This window comes from Papilio machaon, chromosome 14 (assembly GCF_912999745.1).
Source record: "Papilio machaon chromosome 14, ilPapMach1.1, whole genome shotgun sequence".
Lineage (NCBI taxonomy): Eukaryota > Metazoa > Arthropoda > Insecta > Lepidoptera > Papilionidae > Papilio > Papilio machaon.
Window position 1 is genome coordinate 5,448,988 of NC_059999.1, and position 20,617 is coordinate 5,469,604.

At 31.9% G+C, this 20,617-nt stretch overlaps 5 protein-coding genes across 7 annotated transcripts in view; 2 read left to right on the top strand and 3 right to left on the bottom strand.

Annotated features, from left to right (window-relative positions):
* Positions 1-7,645, bottom strand: part of LOC106708850 (sortilin-related receptor-like) — a 25,791-nt gene extending 18,146 nt beyond the window's left edge. The window contains exons 1-4 of the mRNA XM_045681002.1: positions 7,305-7,645; positions 6,452-6,706; positions 5,871-6,032; positions 5,333-5,578 (exon numbers count right to left, since the gene is read on the bottom strand). Of these exons, the coding sequence (XP_045536958.1) occupies positions 5,333-5,578; positions 5,871-6,032; positions 6,452-6,706; positions 7,305-7,556 (915 nt within the window). The 5' untranslated portion in view covers positions 7,557-7,645. The remainder of the gene's footprint in view (positions 1-5,332; positions 5,579-5,870; positions 6,033-6,451; positions 6,707-7,304) is intronic.
* Positions 7,646-8,220: 575 nt separating this feature from the next.
* Positions 8,221-10,649, bottom strand: LOC106708842 (40S ribosomal protein S19a). Of its 2 annotated transcripts, none has more exons than XM_014500421.2 (4): positions 10,616-10,649; positions 10,038-10,108; positions 9,745-9,954; positions 8,221-8,433 (listed from the first exon to the last, which is right to left on the bottom strand). In XM_014500421.2, exons 2-4 carry the CDS (start codon positions 10,106-10,108, stop codon positions 8,253-8,255), a joined length of 462 nt encoding a protein of 153 aa, XP_014355907.1. In that variant the 5' UTR covers positions 10,616-10,649; the 3' UTR covers positions 8,221-8,252. The 2 variants fall into 2 exon arrangements, with proteins under 2 accessions (XP_014355907.1, XP_045536956.1); XM_045681000.1 differs by lacking the exon at positions 10,616-10,649 and adding an exon at positions 10,526-10,584.
* A 286-nt stretch (positions 10,650-10,935) lies between these two features.
* LOC106708819 (protein lin-52 homolog) lies at positions 10,936-12,138 on the top strand. Of its 2 annotated transcripts, XM_014500377.2 has the most exons (4): positions 10,936-10,996; positions 11,131-11,232; positions 11,488-11,583; positions 11,919-12,135. In XM_014500377.2, exons 1-4 carry the CDS (start codon positions 10,963-10,965, stop codon positions 12,059-12,061), a joined length of 375 nt encoding a protein of 124 aa, XP_014355863.2. In that variant the 5' UTR covers positions 10,936-10,962; the 3' UTR covers positions 12,062-12,135. The 2 variants fall into 2 exon arrangements, with proteins under 2 accessions (XP_014355863.2, XP_045536937.1); XM_045680981.1 differs by lacking the exon at positions 10,936-10,996 and having other exon boundaries at positions 11,179-11,232; positions 11,384-11,583; positions 11,919-12,138.
* A 618-nt stretch (positions 12,139-12,756) lies between these two features.
* Positions 12,757-17,546, bottom strand: LOC106708636 (probable cytochrome P450 301a1, mitochondrial). The gene is made up of 11 exons (XM_045681092.1): positions 17,511-17,546; positions 16,847-17,141; positions 16,369-16,606; positions 16,058-16,251; positions 15,777-15,975; positions 15,242-15,312; positions 14,872-14,975; positions 14,501-14,673; positions 14,359-14,424; positions 13,574-13,787; positions 12,757-12,953 (listed from the first exon to the last, which is right to left on the bottom strand). The coding sequence occupies exons 1-11, from the start codon at positions 17,544-17,546 to the stop codon at positions 12,843-12,845; spliced, it is 1,701 nt and encodes a 566-aa protein (XP_045537048.1). The 3' UTR covers positions 12,757-12,842.
* LOC106708748 (probable N-acetyltransferase san) lies at positions 17,547-19,585 on the top strand. Its single transcript, XM_014500300.2, has 3 exons — positions 17,547-17,706; positions 17,844-18,167; positions 18,963-19,585. Exons 1-3 carry the CDS (start codon positions 17,699-17,701, stop codon positions 19,168-19,170), a joined length of 540 nt encoding a protein of 179 aa, XP_014355786.1. The 5' UTR covers positions 17,547-17,698; the 3' UTR covers positions 19,171-19,585.
* The last annotated feature ends 1,032 nt before the right edge of the window (positions 19,586-20,617 follow it).

The window sequence follows — 20,617 nt, forward strand, 5'->3', positions numbered from 1 at the left end:
TATTCCCAGGTGACATAGGCAATGTTATTTTACGTTTCGCACGGACGCGGACGTAGGGAACTGCTAGTATTTTATAAGGGAAACCAAATATTTTTCCTTTACAAAGGATCGCGTAACAAAGAATTTTGTTACCATCATGTTAATCCATTTGCTCCAAAAAAATTCTCCGTACCGACAATGTTAAAAAACTTTCTATTTTTACATAATACACTTATTAATAAATGTGTAACACTTTCTCCGCATCATATTTATAATTTAAAAAAAAAACTATAAGTAATTATACAACAGTCACCATTGGTTTCCGAGACCAAAACCACAATTTCAAACATATAACCATCCCTATCATTATCTTTGACAAAACAGAGATATGTTTTATGTTTTAAACGTCAATTTTGGTCTAAGAAACCTACAGTAAGTCACTAGCACTATTTTCTGTGTCAAGTGTGATTTTTGTTTGTACAAAATAAAAGATAATAAACACGTAATTAACTAGAAATAATATCGCGTGATCTTAGAATGTAAAGAAAACGTTATGGATACTCCTCACGGAAACAAGTTTATTTAGCCAAACAAACATTTACTAAATTAGGCCCTAGGGACGGCTAGTTTAAAAGATATCTCTTTTACCCTCGAACTCCACTGCAATTATATTTTGTATTTACATTTTGCCGTCCCTTTCATTTGCTTCCACAAAAAGACTAAAATTTTTTAATATAAGTGTAACTACAGTCGAAAATCACAATTAAATTACATATAAATTAATTTTATGGACATTATATTTTTCAAACGAGACTAAAAATATCTAGTTCCTATTAACTTTAGTAGTATTCAAATAAAAAAAAATTATTAATACGACAAGTGATAATTATACAAAGCCACAGTTGTTACGATATAATATGGCTAAGAATTAAAAACGACCTTTGTTTTTAACGTTCGATAATAGACGGGAAGTGAGCGAAGGTTCTTTGACGTCTTCTAGAAAAGAAGAAACTTTCAAAACTAATCAAAAATCATTAATTTTAAAATAGCTAACGTTTTAATTACACTGTTAATATTAAAAAAAAGTTAAACAATTATAAGTAAGGGAACGTTTTGCTGCCACACCGGTGAATTTATATTGAAACTAGCTGTCACCCGCGACTCTGTCTGCTCGAAATTAAAAAAAAATAATAAGTAGCCTATGTGTTCTTCCAGACTATGATATAAAAATGTGCCAAATTTAATCGAGATCCGTTGAGCTGTTCTAGAGATACCTTCAAACAAACATCCACCCATACACTCGCATTTATAATATTAGTAAGATTGAAATAATTTTGAAAATTTTAATTTTATGTTTTTAAACATATAAATACATTTGTATACGACATAAAAAGTTGTAACCGAATTTATAATTAGCATTTGGAAATTCTACGACCTTGTTTACATTCGTGTTTGTACTTGACTAAAAATAATTATGTGTTTTTTTAGCTTCCTATAATGCTCAACAACTTTTTAACTATACACGGAAAGAAATAAATATTAATATAATTTGAAAAGTAGATTTAAACTATGTAAACTTTAGATAATTATTATATAACTTAAAATAGCAACTATAATGTCTGGTTTACATTGTGCCAATACAGTGGCGTTCAAAATCAGCTCTGGGATATCTAGCGTAATGTAAACACTAACTGGCGCCTTTGAGCCCATACAATCCATGTCAAAAAATCGCTACCGTCCAACTTGTACTAGCATAATGTTAATCAGGCTTAACATAACAAAACAGGACTTGAGCCTGCTCAAATGACTCCGTCTGTCAGTAACTTTATCAGCAGTCCTGTTAGTGAAATTAGCATTGAGAGTGACGTCTGTCTTGTATTCATCTGCTGGTATATTAACCAATTTACACTGAATTCTTTATACCTACGTACATTATCCAGTTGTGAATCACACTCAAACCACAAATATTAGACATAATAATCGTTGAATTCCACTGCACTGACACTTGTTACCCCTTTTATTCTTTTTGACAAAACAGAGACGATAATATGTATCAATAAAGTGTCACGGCAGTGGAATTCTTCGATAATATTATCACTTATTAACAATTTGTTGCATGTTAAATTGTCGGAATTCTACGCCACTTCTTTATTTCGGTTACCAAACAACAACTTAGCGATGCAACGTATCGTCTAAAGGTCAATTGTAACAACCCAATGTCAGTTCTTAATGCGTTTTGAATGACTTTCTGTTTGGCTAGTAATTAGTTATGTACGAAAATAAAAAATAGAAGTGCAACTTCTTGAATGTCACAATACGAAAAATAAAGCGAGTTAAAAGAAATATAATTGATTGCATCCGTCGGTCTGTTTGCCTTGGTAATGTGCTTTATTATCTAACTAGTTTTTGCTCGCAACTTCGTCTGCGCAGAGTTAGAAAAAGTGAAAGTGTCTCATATGTTACTCGAGTCTATGTTCTATATCTGAGCCAAATTTCAATAAGATGTGTTCAACCGTTGCGGAGTTATCGAGTAAATATGTAGATCAATGTATCCCACGGGAACCGTAACTGTTTCCGGGATCAAAAATAATCTATATGTTCTTCCAGATTATGCTCTACCTCTAAGCAAAATTTCATTGAGATCCATCCATCCATCTAAACATTCGCATTTATAATATTAGTAAGAAAATGAAAAATAAAAAAAAATAATCATGAAAATTTTACCATCGATTTTCATACATTGATAGTAGACGTAATCATTTAGTGCACTCAAATGTATAAACAAATTACTCATATTATCAAACTACAATGTAAGCAGTAACTGTACCCGTAACTAGAGTTTCTGCTTACATTAACATAAAACAATATTTGTCATAACACTTAGGGATGGATGTGGGCTGATATTATTGTATATACTTTTCACCGAACTTAATTAAGTTCTCAAACCTGTAGCACACAGCCGCCAAAGCGAAACGGAAACAAGACGTAACATAACATCTCTAGCACACTGAGAGAAGAAAAAGCCAAAATATAGACAATAATATATTTATGTACGACATAACGTACGGCTAAACAAATGTGTTTTATTAAAATAAGACTCGTAATATACGTGGTCTAGTCAATCTGATCTGATCCGAATAGTGTCAACAGTAAAGACGTCCCCCACACAAACTAAATGCATTGCTCCCCCACTGCATATAGGACACCCAATGAAATCAAATCCGGTGTATTACATTGAGCGATACGGACTTATAAAAGATACCGAAAGATAAATTTATATAGAATGTAAGTATTAAAGCTATTGTTTGCCCAAACTGAGTCATCGATGTCGAGTAAGTATTGAATACATTTAGTAAGATCAAATTAATTTATAACAGAATCGCCAATAGCCTAATAGTTAAGGTTAAGGACCTCTAATCACGTGGTCAAGGGTTGCAGTCCCTCCAATCAACTATCGTCGTAAACCATGTCCAAACACAAGTTCAGTTGGAATGGTTTACAAGAAAATTAATTCAAATAATCTGCCGATATAAAAAAAACAATAAAATTATCGCGCAATAGTGTTATTGTATGGATAGCATACAATAACCTTTAATATAATTGAGGCAAAATGTTTTTACCTTAACGAAGTGACGTCTGATAATTTGTTACTACGCGATAAAACATAATTAATCAATCGCTATCACGAATTCTTATTTCATAACGTTAATATTAAACAAAGTTATACGAAAATTTGGAAGCCGAGAAGGAATTTTAATGCTTAATTTTATAACTATTCTTATATTTCTATGAGTAAGATCACAACACCTAGTAGCCAAGTTATTCAGTGGTCTAAGCAAAGCAGTGCCAGTGTTAAGGTAGGGAGCAGTAGGGCGACTACCCAGGGCGAGAACTGTCTGTCTCTGAGACTGTCTGAGAACTACAGTCTCACATAACTTTTTTAACCTCCCCAAAGGCATGGAGAAAAAAGAGGGCACTGCAGAAATCTCGCTCAGGACGCTAGTAGTGTTAAAACCGCTACTGTATTAAAGTACTTCAAATACATTTAATATCAAAACTCGTATATTTCCTATTTACCTATATATTAGTTTTGTTCATTGTTATTATATACATTGTTATTCATCAACGTATTACATGAATAACATATGTATAACATGATTAACAAATATATAGTATTCCAAGTGATAACACTAACACTTTCGTTTATAGCACCAAAACAATAACAAAGAAAGTATCCTGAGTCACATGGACGTTATCGGACAAGTACAAAGATAATATTATAATAAAAAGGTTCGCTTTCCAAAGTGTACGACGAACGTCAGACGTTTTGATAACAAAATCAGATTACGCGCGTGTTTGTTCAATGTATGGCTTCGTCGCAAATAGAACTACCAACATGTTGGTAGTAGATTAGAAAAACTATAAAAAATTATAAGACAGTACTAGGAAAATTAAGCTTTTTTTCACATATAATCCATACTGCAGATTTCTATTTCTAATATTTTAATTATTTTACTAAAAAGTGTTTTTGAGTAATTCTAATTGAACAGCGACGTTTGCTAAAGGACACCACGAGAATACGAAGAACTGATGCTAGTCACAAAAAACTTAAAAGAAGAAAAAATAGTGAATTCCATAAAATAGTACCAAGGAATTATATAAAAAACAACCTAAGCTACCAATAATACAACTGTATGGTAAAATAAAAATATACATATGAATAGTACATTCGTGGATAGTTATATAGCCGTACTAAATCCACTTGCAGTGAGGAAGTGCTTTGTCAAGTGAATAATGCGGAGCGAGATTGCCCCACTCTTGACGTGTATGCTCCTTTATGAGTGCTTGCTACATAAGGATCATTGTTCGACATCCTTTTCAATTATTTCAAACTTGTTATTTAATAATGAACTATTGATTTAAGATAACTACATTTGCTTTCGTCTACGTAAACAACCCGTTATACGGAATTCATTTATTTTTGGGATGGAGCAGTCAATGTTCATTTAAGATTAAAACAACTTGTTTTAAGTGAACACAAAATGAAAATGCTGCAGTCACATAATATTTGACACAATGGATTTGTTAATAAATAATGATGGTACAAGAGTCTAGTAGATAAATGTTTAGGAATCACTCTTAATATGGACAAAACTTAATTAATAATAATAAATTAATCAATACTCAAATCATTATGGATTTGGTTGTTGTATTGAAAAAGAATTAATAATTCCTACAATCATGCAGTCATTGTATAAGTATGATGGTCAATGTTATCTTAGTTCGTTAAAACTTTCAAGAAACCAATCAGCAAAAGAAAAAAAAAAGAAAAGACAAACAAAAAACTACTTACATCTTTTTGCCTCATAGCAAACATATAATCTCCTTTGATCTGGAACTCCTTGGCATTGGCGAACAAGACTTTAGCATTGCTCATATCCTCAGGATCACTGACACTGAGTATAGTGCTGCTGCGATTAGGCTCCCAGCGCTCTAAGTAGAACATCTTTGGAAAACCAGGTCCAGAAGACCAGAAGAACGTTTTCACATAGCTCTGAATGAGAGTGAATGTCTTGCCACCATTGAACGTCATGTACAGCTAAAATATACAATAATAAATAATTAATATTGAGGCATATCACAATAATCAAATTGGGAAAATACACAATATGGGTGATATTAAGAGCATCAGTATGTGTAATAATGCGAAAGAGGGGAGAAATGTGCAAGGATCACTCTAAATGGATCATTATTGGGTAATTTCAAGTTGCATTGTTGTTGTAATATTGAGATTTAATAAAAGTATACATTAAACTATTGTGTCTGGAATTCTACATAAAGGTTATTTGGGCTTATAATAAACAAATCACCAACATTATAATAATACTAACCATACGGTTCCGACCAACTTTATCCAAAACAACAAATCTTTTGGGATTATCTTCATCGAATAACAACTCACTGGGATGAAATGTGAGCTCTGATCTGTGTATATTTTGACCATTATCATCAGTATAGTACAATCTCTTATTGATTGAATCAACAAAAACACACTGAAACAAATCAAATTAAATCATAGTATATTTTATCAAGTTGTAACCCATTTCTTATAAGATTAATATAATGATGACAATATTTTGCTCTGTAAATCTGTAATATGAATATAAATGCTTTGTATTACTTTTTCTCCTATGTAAAAATATACATAAATAAAAAAGAGATAAATTATTAATTGAATATTTTTGTAACTTCACTACCACACTAAAGAATACATATCAAGTACCAAGGCTACTAAAAATAGAGCACTTAGTTTTAATTGGCTTTAGTCAGCTGTTTCAACAGTTGAGGTCATTGATCTACATTACTTAGTATAGATAAATATAAGTTTATTCTATAGTTATACAAAGAATCTATAAAAATACCTTTCATGGAAAAAAATAGAAAAAATTCTAGTTACAAATATATAACTTACAAATTCTGGATGTTTTGGATGATTGTAGAACCTGTCGAGCTGTGCATATCCACTATTTGGTGTATCATCCAACCTGAAGCTCTCTGTTTTATTAACAATTGTCTGGCCATAGTTGTAAGAGATGAACAGAGCAGATGGTGATAATGTTCCATTACTCCTTGGACTAGAGTCTCTTGCTAAGCAAATTATGACCTTGGACCCTTCGCCTACCCAGTGCACCATCAACTGCTGGTGACTGTCATTTAGGTGTGTTGTCTGTTAGAATAAAATATGCTTAAATTATATGGATTTAAAATTGTCAGTAATAAATAACCTAGCAATAGTGTTATATATTCAGCAATATTGGTTTAGCAATTTAAGAAAAAAATAATGGTAAGTGTGATTCAATCTCATTATTCATTAATTTAGAATTTTATTTTTAACATCGACTTTATGCTGATGTAATAAATCCTAAGATTCTATATCACTTTGGGGAAGAAGACGAATTACATGACACTCCACTCTTCAAACTAGGTACAGTGGTTTAGGCTTTAGGCCCCCACAAATAAATTATTAAAATTATAAACCTACATACTAAGAAATAAACCTAAATTTGTACGCCGAAAAACATTACGCTCCAGTTAGTAGACTAAAATAAGAAAAAAACAAACTTTGTCTTTGTTATTCAACATTGATAAATAATGCTTAATCATTATGAATCAAAAATAGACAAATAGACAAAAATACCTACGAAACGTCAAAAGACATTTATAGTTTGAAAATGAAACAAATCGTAGTCACGATTGAGGCGACAAGACAAAATAACAAAGGGGGAGAGTGATTCTCGGCAGTTAATAAGGAAACGGTGCATTACCCATGTACTTATATTTTTCTCAAGAGCCGGCGCCGGGGTCGTTGGCGCTTCGCGTTTTTTTCTTTCAAAATGTGAACCATCTCCGACTGTATCGAATTTATTTATTACGAATAATTTCCCGGAACCCTCGGACGGTTCTTGTGCCACGTATAATGATTTTTGCCAAGTTTCATATTCGTGTGAAGACACAACACAAGGAATGAAATAAAGTAATGCTACGAAACTGATTCGACGTCTTATGACTGTAAACATTTTGTCATCACTGCAATAAATTCACAGATCCGTCCGATCATACACGTAAACTGAATAAAACTGCCCTGTAATTTTTAAAACATCTTTGACTTTGACAGCTTAACTGACAAATGTCAAAAATAATGTACAGATTATGTAAACATAAAGACTACCAAAAACTCCAATGGTTTAAACATGGGAAAAAATAATGTAGACTAAAAATTTACTCAAATTTTAAGAATAATTTAATTTACTCAATAGAATGTTATTTAAAACCATCAACATTATGTTTACATGTTTTAAACTTATCAATGAGCGAGAAAACACAAGTCTTATAAAAATGTAATACAATGTTTTCCAAATCGAATATACCTACTTTGAGAAAATTGAAAATCAACTTTTATGAGCTCTGAGTGAAAATTTAAAAAAAAACGAGCATTATGTAAATACATTGATTCTTATTTTTTTTTGTATTTTCCTAAATCTGCTGTTTGCATTATTGTTTCTTTTGCTAATCAGGGTTAGTAAACTTAAGGGTAGTTGCATATAGTTGCTTACTTTACAAAATGTCTTGCTTCTTCAAAAAATAAAATGACAACTTGAATCCAACAACACAGCTGCATGTGCCTTGTATAAAACTTCTGTTATATTGTTCCAATACAAATATTCGGAATAAAACAAAAAATAGTTTATTTTTAGTTTTTATTTATCATATAATTACAATACAATCACACTCTGCTTAGCCTGCTGCCTGGCTTTTTGGCGGACTTGTGCAGCGATTCTATCGAGATCGCGTCTACCCTGGACGGTGAGAATGCGGCCACCGTCTGGCACTTTCTCCACCAACTTCAAGGCTTCGAGGGCCTGCAGAGCCTTCCTAGCAATGCTACCTGATGATCTGTGAAATAATACATAACATGTTATCTAACGTTACTTACAAATTCCTTATTATATTTACTAAAACATAATTCAAAGAACAACATTGGAACTTTCATTAGAACTTTTAGTGATATTCATAGGATGGGTGTTGCTAAGGGAGGGCAGGGGGTGCAGCTGCGCCTAAAGGTTCAAAAAATGTAAAATAAATATATAAACTACTACCAAATAATAATATGTGTCTCCAATCCCTATAGACATACATTCATAAAACTTGTCAGTTTTTCATTCAAAAATGGAACCACACATTGATAAGCATCTTTGGAATAAAAAATATTTTTTACTTCAAGGGGGGCTTGATCATTAGCTGTTAACAAACTTGTGAAATTAGATTACTTTTAATAATTTAGTAGATAGTTTATAAAACTAAGGAATTATAACTGGCATATAAGCCAAAATAGGACCTACCAATTGAATTTAAATAATTGCATCATATCTTTCACATTCAAAATAAAGAAAAGTTTTATAGGAAGCTATAGCAGCTGCTTGACTAACTTCAATGCAATCATAGAAAAAACTACAAAAAGGTTTGGACCAAAAAATAAACCCAAAGTAGGAAGATGCGGATAAATTTACTGTTCCAGATCCAAACCCACCGTCAGCTTTTAATTTATTTATTTTATAAGGTGGCAAATGCAAGCAGCCACCTGGATTCAACTAAATAACAAAGCGACTACTGCTCAGACATCTACAATCACTGACACATTGCCTATCTTTAATCAACAGAAAAATGATATTTTCCACTTCCCATCATACCTTGTAAGCGAAGGTGGAAAAGGAACATGGACTAAAATTAGGACTCCAGCATGCACACTCATAAAACGAAAGGCAGAATTGCTTCCACTTTACGCCTATCCTCTCTATGGTTGTGTTATTTCACCATTCTACCCAGCCAGTTTGTACACCAAACAAATATTGTTGATTTTTTAATAATTTCCATAACTTCATAAATATGCATATCTATCAATATGAAAATGTATAATAACTTCACTGATCAAATCCAATTGAATATTTTATGAAATTCTTCAGTAAAACTTTTGTCCTTTACGACATAGTCTTAGATATCAAAAAATATTTTGATTTTTCTTCTAGTACCTTAACAATAATCAAACTATGGCATCAGTTTATTATACTTTTTCTATATCTAAACAAAAAAGGTAGAATATGAATATATTCTCATAACAATTTGAAAATAGCTATGAATTAATATCAAATCATTTCATCTACCATTAATAATTTATTAAATTGTAAACTGAAATTAATATTGAATTACCTGCAGAAGTGTGATGGGGTTACTCCATTACGTTTACGGCCTCCAAATATTTTAGTAACAGTTTTTACTCCGACTGGTGAACGAATGTAAACATGACGCAGGACAGCGGCACAACGAACATAGAACCAATCAGGATCATAAGGTGCCAACTCTTTGAAGCGACCAGTCTTCACCAGATCCATATGCTCTGGAACCTTAACTTTGCCCGTCCTGAAAAAGTTACAAATAACATTATTTTTTTATCCAATTTGAAAAATCTAATATTCATATCTTTACAAACAAAAATTACGTACTTTTTCAAGTGAGCAGCCACGGTCTTGACGACCTTGTCTTGTTCGACATCCTTAAGAGTCACGGAACGCATCTAAAAAAAATACAAATTCAACTTAATTTGAAGTTTTATTCAAAAGTGGTTAAATTACTTCGGCTAAGAAAGAGACGGTAGCCTATAAAATACGTTTAAATATTGGTTACTATAATTCATTATTTGAAATCACTAACATTCCTTACTACTTTCGAGACCCAGATTGGTACATTCATAGGTTAGGTTGCTTTTCACGGAATTTGTTTATAGCGGTTGCATGTAGCAAAAACTTTTATTTTTACTTTAACATAAAGCAACACAAAGGTAGCATTTTGACTATATTAGGCTACAAAAATTATGAAAATATTATTAGATGCTTGTGAGGTACTTATTGGCGAGGGACATGAAGCATGTTTGAAACACTGACAGAACACTAACATTAAAAAAAATTAATGGATATGAAATTCTAATCCATACCTTGTTATTAAAAATCACTTATATATCACGATAACCTTTATTATAACTCAAATACTTTTAAAAACCATGCGGAAAAACTTAAAGACTCACCTTGCCTTGTGTTGGCAACCGGAAGAAAGAAGGAGACAACTAGTTCAATGTTAACATATAGAAAAATCTAATTATCCGAAAACGAAAAAAGTTTCATATCTAAGCTTAAAATAATTAAAGTAACACTTACTAAAGGTAACAATACACAGAAAATAAAATTATTTTACACTGTCTTCGGTACAATATTTAATATTTTTTTTAAATACGAAAATGTTAAACTAACTGAGCTGAAAATCATTTGTCAGAACTTTGTAGACGTTTCAATCAATTTGTCTGCGTCGTGTAGTCTATGAATTTAAAAAGTTTAGGCAATGTCTTTGTTTATATGTCAACTCAAGAATTGGAAAATGGCCGCGAAACATAATTCTATTGTGAATGATGGTAAATATATTTTCATCGCATTTACTCTGCTTTTTTACGTATTTAAAATTTAATTTTGAAATTAGACTCACACATTCAATTAGTTCAATATTACTTATTACCATTGAAATTTTAGTAAATTTATTTTCTTTCAGGGCAAACAACATCCGAAGATATTCCATTGACGTCCTTAGAGGAAAGTCTTCTTAGCTTAGAAAAGCTCGATAGAGCCTCACCAGAACTATGGCCTGAACAAAGTAAGGAAATATCATTCAAACTTAATCACTAAATTTTGCACATTTTGCAAAATGGATATGGATTTTCAAAAATCCGCGCGTGTTACGTTCAATTTCTTATGTTGTCATTCCGTCCACCATTACGACGATCCATTCACCTTCCTATTTTCAGTTATAACGTCTGTATTTTAAACACTTAATTTAAAATGGGTGACGGCAATAACAATTTGTCGCTAACTGAAGACAGTACACAACATTCAAACGACTCTTTCGCAGTTCCTGGTGTTTCGGAGTTTGCGAGTTTACAGAATGTCGATCAATCTCCTCCGTCGTGGAAAGGACTTACCAAAGAGGACTACGCTCACATGCGACGTAAGTTATTATCTAAATAATTATTTTTAACTACCTGTCGATCACAAAAATATTAATTATCAACTCTTAACGAAATTAAATATCATCTCTTATTCGACTTACAGTAATAAAACAAGTGCAACAAGTGCAGTAGAAGTTGTTTAGATTTTTCTATTTTAGGCTTTTTCTAGCAAAAAACAACTAAACCTTGTAGCTAAATTATATTCTTTAGTAAATTTCCAATGTTAGTTGCAAGTAGGAAGTTCATTTTTAGTTTAGTATCTCACAACAACTCATTGAGGAAAGTATAATAAAATAAATAAATATATATAATATATAATAAATAAATTTTACAGAACTTGGATCGTTGACAACAAGTGGTCTGATAATGGAAGTGAAACGTCTCCATGATGTTGCTTATCAGCTTGGACTTGAAGAAGCTAAGGAAATGACAAGAGGAAAGTATTTGAACATATTCAAATCTCGACGGCAGAGATAACTAAAATTAATATAGTGTAGCCATTTAAAATAGAAAATTGTTTAAATTAATTTTAATTTTAGCCATGTAAAGTTTACTAATTTCTTCATATCTTTACTATAAATTGTTTATTCTAGTTTTCAATAATAAATAGTAATAAAAATTAAGGTCAGTTTTACTTTTTTTACATGAAAAAACTCCAAGCATCCCAAATGTGTAGACATCTTTTAATATTATAAACTAGCTTTTACCCGCGAATCCGTCCGCGCGGAATAAAAAAAAAATAGAAAACGGGGTAAAAATTATCCTATGTCCGTTTCCTGGTTCTAAGCTACCTGCCCACCGATTTTCAGTCAAATCGATTCAGCCGTTCTTGAGTTATAAATAGTGTAACTAACACGACTTTCTTTTATATTAGATGTGAATATTTAGATGAATGGATGTATGTTTGAAGGTATCTTCGGAATGGTCCAATGGATCTTGATGAAATTTGGCACAGATGTATATCTTGTAAGGTTATCAATTGTCTCATTCCACTACTAAAGTACACATTTCAATTTAGACTACATCTTCTGAAACCTCTCTTCAGCATTTCTAAATTCAGTCTAAAAAGTCTTAATTCATCATTAGCAAAGAATGTCATACATAGACACAAGTCACCTTAAGTTTATAAGAATTGTGCTGCGGCCATTCAATCCAAAGAAGAAAACAATTTAATAAATATAAACTTTATTATAACATACTTAAGGCGAAAAAAGGCAAGAGCTAATATGTAAATCTTAAAATGGCATAACTTTTCTCATTACCCTCTATCTATAAATCTTATTTTCAAAGGCTTGTTTGGTTTGGCGATAAAACTTCGAGTAGGTTCGATATCACCATAGTGATATTCCAGTTTGTACTTTTTCAATACCTGAGAATTATAATAAAATTAGATTATGGAAATTAATATCCCAATCAAAAACACTATTTTAACATGTTCTTTTATTCCTCATGACGGACTTGGAGTTGTTAGAGCACACTGGTTGATGACTGATGACTGCTGTTGACTGTGCACAAACAGTCTGTTAGTGGAAAAAGGGTCTTAAACACTTTTCACTCACATAATCCTTACTAATAGTGTTAATGGGAAAGTAATTCTGTCTGAAGCGCGTTCACGCCAAAACTACTGAATTTTTAATGAAAAATTTGGTACAAGAGAGTTTAGAACCTGAAAAAAGACATAGACCATTTTTTAATGCGAAAAAGGGAAGGACATAAAGTTGTTTGCAAGCTGTTGATTTGATATAAATAAATATGACATACAAAGTTTGTAAAAGTTGTTGCAATGTAACAATAGGGAAATACGGGATGACAGTTTGTATGGGAATATGTAAGGTTTATGTGAACGTTTTGTAAGTTTAATGTGTTGTTTAATAAGTTTAAGTTAAAAATAATATAACATAAATAATTAAAATGCTACCCGAAGACAGTATCACACTGAAAAAGTCGCGGGCACAGCTAGTATACTTATTCTAGTCTATGTTTACACACCTTAGTAATAAGTAATGTTGCCATTACTTCAGCAATGTTTTGCCCTAAGCACTTCCTTGCGCCGTAACCAAAAGATATCGATCCAAAGTCGTGATTGTTTTCAGATTCCTTGTTCAGCCACCGCTCGGGGTAAAACTTGGCAGCGTCGTCGTAATTGTTCTCTTTTAGTGCGGCGTCTTGTATTGACATCATAATAAGAGTACCTCGCGGTATACTACGCAAAATTTAATTATTAAAATCACTCCTATTACAATGTATAGTCAGCTGCATAAATATGTAAACATTTACAAAACTTCAGAAACTTGTACACTCCTTCAGTTTAAAAAATACGTAAGCACGTCTTCGCCAATAGCAAGTATTCATAGTTGAACGTATAAAGACTGATACGTTCATAGATATTTCAAAACCGAAAGTGTATACAAGTTTATGCAGATGACTGTACAAACACAAAATAAATAATGTAGAGGGTAGATGACAATCTTGGAAGGGATAGATATGAAAAAATGTCTTAATCAATATAGAAATTTCTAAAGGAAATATGTATGTCTGCGTATGAAAGTCATGAATGAAATAACTCGTATAAGAAAAAATTGGTGAATTATTATTATCTTTTATTATTCTTTTCATATATCTTAGCAGCCCAAATTCATCGACACGCTGCGCAGTGACCTACCCCCACGCCGCTAAAATTGTGTCTGCGCAGCGATTCGTGCAATATTTAGAGCCGCCAAGATATCTGAAAAATATAATACTATGTATATCTTTAATATTTTTTATATACTTACTTATAGCTATCTAAAACTATGTTCTTTGGTAAAATTCTTGTTAATAATGGTATCGGTGGAGTCAATCTGAAAATGACAGTTTTATTTAACATTGAAATGTTTTAAATTTAGATGTTACTTGAATGAACAAATTACCACCTACCTTAGAGTCTCCTTGATTGTTGCTTGAACATAAGGCGTCCTTTCTTTAATTTTATTAATATCTTCTGATAACAACTCTGGTGTAATGTTTTCCTCTATTTCTTGATAAAGTAATCTCTGTACTCTTTGATGTTTTGCTATGAAGTACAGTAAGAACGACATCGCCGAAGTTATCTATGCAAAAAGATCATTATTAAAACACTAATTGAACTTCTCGAACTTAATATCAGCTCTAAACTATCTTCGAGTTCTGTCTTCGTGTGCAAAGTGCTTTGACATCCCGCAGTAACCCAATACGTTCTGTGTATGTGTGAAAATGCGAGCCGCTGTAAACTTTGAATAGAACTGTATATATTTTTGTAATTATAGTACCGTGTTAACACCAATCAAAAGCATGTCCATGACGACCGTCGCAATATCCTCCACATTCATTTTATCTTCGCCAAGTAACATCGATCCGATGAAGCGATTACCATCTAACAGAACGATAACATTAATAAACTTACTAATATTATAAATGCGAATGTTTAGATGGATGGATGGATGTTTGTTTGAAGGTATCTCCGAAACAGCTTAACGGATCTTGATGAAATTTGGCGCAGATGTACACCAGTCTAGAAGAACACATAGGCTACTACTTATTACGTTTTTTTTTTATAATTCCGCGCGAACGGAGTCGCGGGCGACAGCTAGTAAATACATATATTTGTATTAAACTTTCGTAATTAAAACTGACGTTTACCTTTTAACTTGCCTTTATCATTACTAAGCGCAATATGTTGCTCCACTTCAAGGACATGCTTGCCAATTAAACTGAATTAAAAATTAGAAAATAATTTTAAAATATTAATGCCTTACTAATAAAAAACATCAGTTGTTTATCAATACGAACTAGGTCGCAAGTTATATAAATAAGATAAATATTTAAGAAATTTATTTCCTGGTTTTCATTATTCAAGTCCAGCGATCGAAAACAGTGTTGGATTAAAACTGGAAAAATGTAAACGCCCTTTAGATCTTTTTCCAGTAGTAATCAATGGACAGGAATAACGTAAACCGAGAATTATTGTGACTATCAAATTATTCCGAAGAGAAAAAGTCTTTTCGTTAAATTTAAAGCCACAGGTGACATATTATACCTACCGGTCAATATTAACATAATATGTAGGTAGTAGTAAAAAACTATACTTTACCCAATAAGCTTAGGTACATGTCACTCACCAATAACATTATAATAACATTAGCCTTTTAGTCTAAAGGTTACAGTGGTCACTTACTTGTCCAAGCTATCGCAGTACTTGACGAGCGAGTACCAAGCAGGTGTGGGCATCAGCTTCCACAAATGCAAGCCGCTCTCGCACTTGGCGATCGCCTCGCTGGCCTTCACCAGGCTGTGATAAAGCCATGACATGTCGCACTGGCTATATATCAACTCCTTGTCTAACATCTCAAACTTTTTCGAAAATATAATCAAACCTGCGAAGTTACACAAGTTTACTTCCGACTATAAACTACGTTACACCATTACTAGTTCATTTAGTATGGATATACTACTTACCCATACAATCAAATGCCCATTTATTCAACTCATCTACTAAATCTTTCGGTATTTCATCTTGGTAATTTCGCAAGTTGTATATTTTCTGCGTAAACATATCGCAAGATTCACAGATACCCTGCACGTGTTGCGTGATTGCATCTTGTAACGGAATATCCATCACCGACCTTCGACGCGTCCATTCTGGTCCATGGCTGGGGGTAATGAAGATGAAGATAATTAAAATTTTTAAATATATAATATTGTTATTTTTGTCTGATTTGAGGGTATTGTTTTTCGAGGGTAGATACGTGAAAAATTGAAATACTTACATTGCATAAATCCCACCATAAACATGACTTCTGTATTCCGACCGGTATTTTTCTAAAGAATCTAAAGCGGATCGTACTGGATGAACACCTTCCATGTTGTACACTTTTTGTATATGATCTGGACGATTGATCAGTACCACGTCACCGCCTACAGGACTCACAAAACGCACAACCGGACCATATTCATCAAATAAAGTTGATAAACTCTGATTCGGTTTCTTTTTGTGGAAATATGCACCTAAAAATTACATTACTTTTATGATATAGTATTGTGTGGCAAAGAAAGTTTAAAATTCAATCATAGACAGTAGCCAAAGCAGAGGTACTAAGTTTATTAGTAGAAACGTTATTTTAAATTCTCAACTCCTCTCCTTTTTTCATATTATTTCTTTCTTAGTTAATATGGTTCTTGGTTTTTCATTTGTTGTAAATGTTAAGGGATTAGGGATTTATGCAATTTGGGGTAGTTACAACTCACCAGCGTTTAGTCCTATTGTTAAAAAGCCAGCTGTAATCTGAGTACCAATGTCTGAAATATACTGACGGAAATTGGCCAAATATTTTAATGACCTAGGCCCAGGAACATCTTCAAATGATAAAACTACTGGATCCTTAGGTAATATCATTGGCATACTTCGTGGAGCAGGACACACATCCTTTATTGCTTCATCACTTAACGGAGTTACTCTAACAGCCGAGATTTCTTTTTGAACATTAGATTCTAACGGTTTTGTTGATTGGAATCTCGTGTTTTCCCATATAAACAAACGTTTCTGGATAGAAACATTTTTTAAATAAATCTTACCGTATTTCATTTTATCAAACATAATCAATATATAAATAATTATAAGTGACAAAATACGACAAATAACTTTTCAATAGTTTTTGAATTAGAATTTGACGTATAAATTTAACAAAAGAACAATTTTTTCGTTTTCAAATCTTTTTTATTTCACATTTTAAGACACTGACTTAATTCTTTTACACAGGAGACAGGAGTAAAAAGTATTCAGTGGAATATATAATTTTAAGTTTTAATTGACTTTTTTACTTTGCGGTAATACGTTTGCTTCGAAGAATTTTTAAGTATTAATAAGGGTTTCATATTGAGAAAATAGTTGATCTGCATTTTCAAATATTACGATCACCTCAAAGAATGTGTAAACACTGTAATCCATGATTGTCAGAAATGAGTATCGAAAATCAAAATTCCTTCATGGCAATAAGGAGCAAGCGAGTTAGCTAATGTCGTAGATGGCGGGAGTGATCTCGTGTGATATAACTGTGTTAGCTTAGTTTTTAAATTTTTAGTGTAAAAATAGTTATTAAAATGACTAGGTAAAGTATAATTTGCATTAGTGTAAGATATTGTAACGTTAATAACTGTGCATGACAGGACAAGAGTTATCTTTCGCGAGTGAGCAATATCGACATCACTCGAATTTGTTCATAAAAGAACATCTTTGGTTTTCCAGAGCTAAAATAGAACTTGGCGACGTGACACCCCACAATATCAAGCAACTAAAGAAGCTGAACACAGTCGTGTTTCCAGTATCCTACAATGACAAATTCTACAAAGATGTTTTAGAGGCCGGAGAGTTGGCGAAGCTAGCTTATTACAATGATATCGTAGTGGGAGCCGTCTGTTGTAGGATAGACACTACGGAGAACTCCAGAAGATTGTACATAATGACCCTGGGATGTTTATATCCGTACAGAAGACTAGGCATAGGTACTTTGATGGTCGAACATGTGCTCAAATATGTGGAACAGGATGGTAACTTTGATAGCATTTTCTTGTAAGTATAAACTGCTTTTTATTTATTTAGAATCCTTCGATGTTTATAAAACAATTTTCTTAAGTAATTCAGCTGTTGGACATATATTGGACAGAGATCCATAAAACTAACCTCCATGCAGTTATTCTGTCAATTTGCTAAATCCTATTAAATTTATCATACCCATTTGAATAGTTATAAAAATAGATTAACATTTTAATAACTGACAATTTATTCTTCAAAAAGCTGAATATAAAAATGATTGTGGATAGTGTAATAAATACATTTTCTTCTAAGCTTCAAAAAAGAAGATAACTGTGTAAGCAGCAACTCTGCCTTTGTAGGTAATTAATTTAGTTCATAAACAAGGTTAGTTATTATTCAATTTAAAACCTGCATCTATGTTATTGCCAATACAAGATAAACTATAAAAAAAAAACTAGCCCTAGCATACAGTCAATTTCATGTGTTTGTACATCACTTGTAAGTTAGTACAATGTTAAACAATAATGAAAATTATATTTTACATGTATATGTGATAAGTATAAACAAACATAAGCAAAAAAGTAATGAGATTGAATGTGGATGGCTATAAAGGTAGAGAAAGACCAAAGAAAGTGTGGATGGATTGTGTAAGAAGTGGGTGAATTCAGATATGACAGCTGATAGAAATGTATGGAAGTGTAGTATATACTGTGCCAACCCATAATAGGGATAAGGTCAGGTTGATGTATATGTGATAAGTATGACCATAGCATGAATGTGGTTAATTACTACAGGTGAGGAAATACAAAACATTTTCTTAATATGTTCCAGACATGTTCAAGTAAATAATGAAGGGGCTATTGACTTCTATAAAAAGTTTGGCTTTGAAATTGTAGAAACAAAAGAGCATTACTACAAAAGAATAGAACCTGCTGATGCCCATGTATTACAAAAAACAATCAGAGAACCACAGACAACTGCTCCACTAGTTAATGGATCTGTGCCTCATGCCAAGACTAATGGACTTGAAGTTGATTGAATGCGGGAACATTTTATATCCAAGTCCTATGCAGATATCATGGTGAAAAAAAGTGATAAGACATAAGTTATAAGGATTGTATACAAGTCAATGTTTATCTCAACTGAATGGAAATTAAGTTATCTGTAAAGAACAGGTTAATCATAGGTTGTGGTTGTGGATATATGATGCCATAGAGTTCACGGACTGTAATCTCATCAACTTCAAGACCTGCTTTGTATAAATATGATGTGCTCACGTTGATGAAAGAACTATTACAATGGAATTTTTTAATACATGCTTTGTATGGCATAATAATCTAGTAATATCTTTAACTCTCTGAATTTTTAGTAACATAGAATTTGTAAGAATTAGGATGTGGATAAATATGATATACCAAGAATATTTAGTTCTAGACATTTTTTTAACTACACTTAATTTGTGGCAGAACAAAATTTGCAGTACATATTTATTGAAATATGTATATATAAATACATGAGCCCTTATGTTATAACAAATAAAAATTACAAAGGAGGGATATCTTTGTCCTTTGCAGTTACATAAATTAAATTGAGAATGTATTCAAATGAAATATTTGCTTTGTATCAGTGGATTTTAGTTTCTGATTGATCTATATACAATCAGTGTTTTTCTTCTCATGCTTTTCGAAAAACCAGAGATAATGCTTTCATATAATTTTCTTCAGCAGAAATAACACTTCAATGCCATTTCATCTGTAAGGGCTGCATGTATTTGTCTATGTAAAAAAAAGATTGTTCCGGTCTAAATATGAGTCACCTCGCATTTAATTGGTTTTCTATTTTTAGTGGTTATTGTAAACTGATCAAGTACCTAATGACTTGTTTATATTTTAAAACATTTGACTTGTCTTCTGAATACAGTTTATATTAAGATTTTTATTCTTTTTTATTTATTTGGAGAATACGGAAAAAAATTATAAATTTATACCTATTTTGTTAAATGTCAAAATGACAGCATGTTTTCTGTACCCATTATATGTGGCAACACTGTTACCAAAAAGTCAATTTTTCAAATCTGTAACAAACTTCGTTGAATAAAATGTTTTCATACAACTTCTAGAATTAGTACAATAAACATGGATAACATTTCTCGCAGGTTTTTTTTATTATCAAACTGAACCATTATTTTTAAGATAAAAATTCAAAAACACTTCTGGTATTGAAAAAAAAAGTACTGAAAATACTATTATATCAATCTAAAGAAAAATGAGTGTTGGGTTTACCCAACTAGGAAACCCACAGAATAACAAGTAAAATAAATTTATATTACTTAAAAATGTTCTTTATTTAAATCATATTCCTCACCGCCATGATATTTAATTTTCATGTAAATGTTATTTCCGGACAGTATCTAACAAAAAAAAAAACAAAACGTCAATTTTAACATATTTATTTTTAGAACATAAAATTATATCGTCGAGTGACTA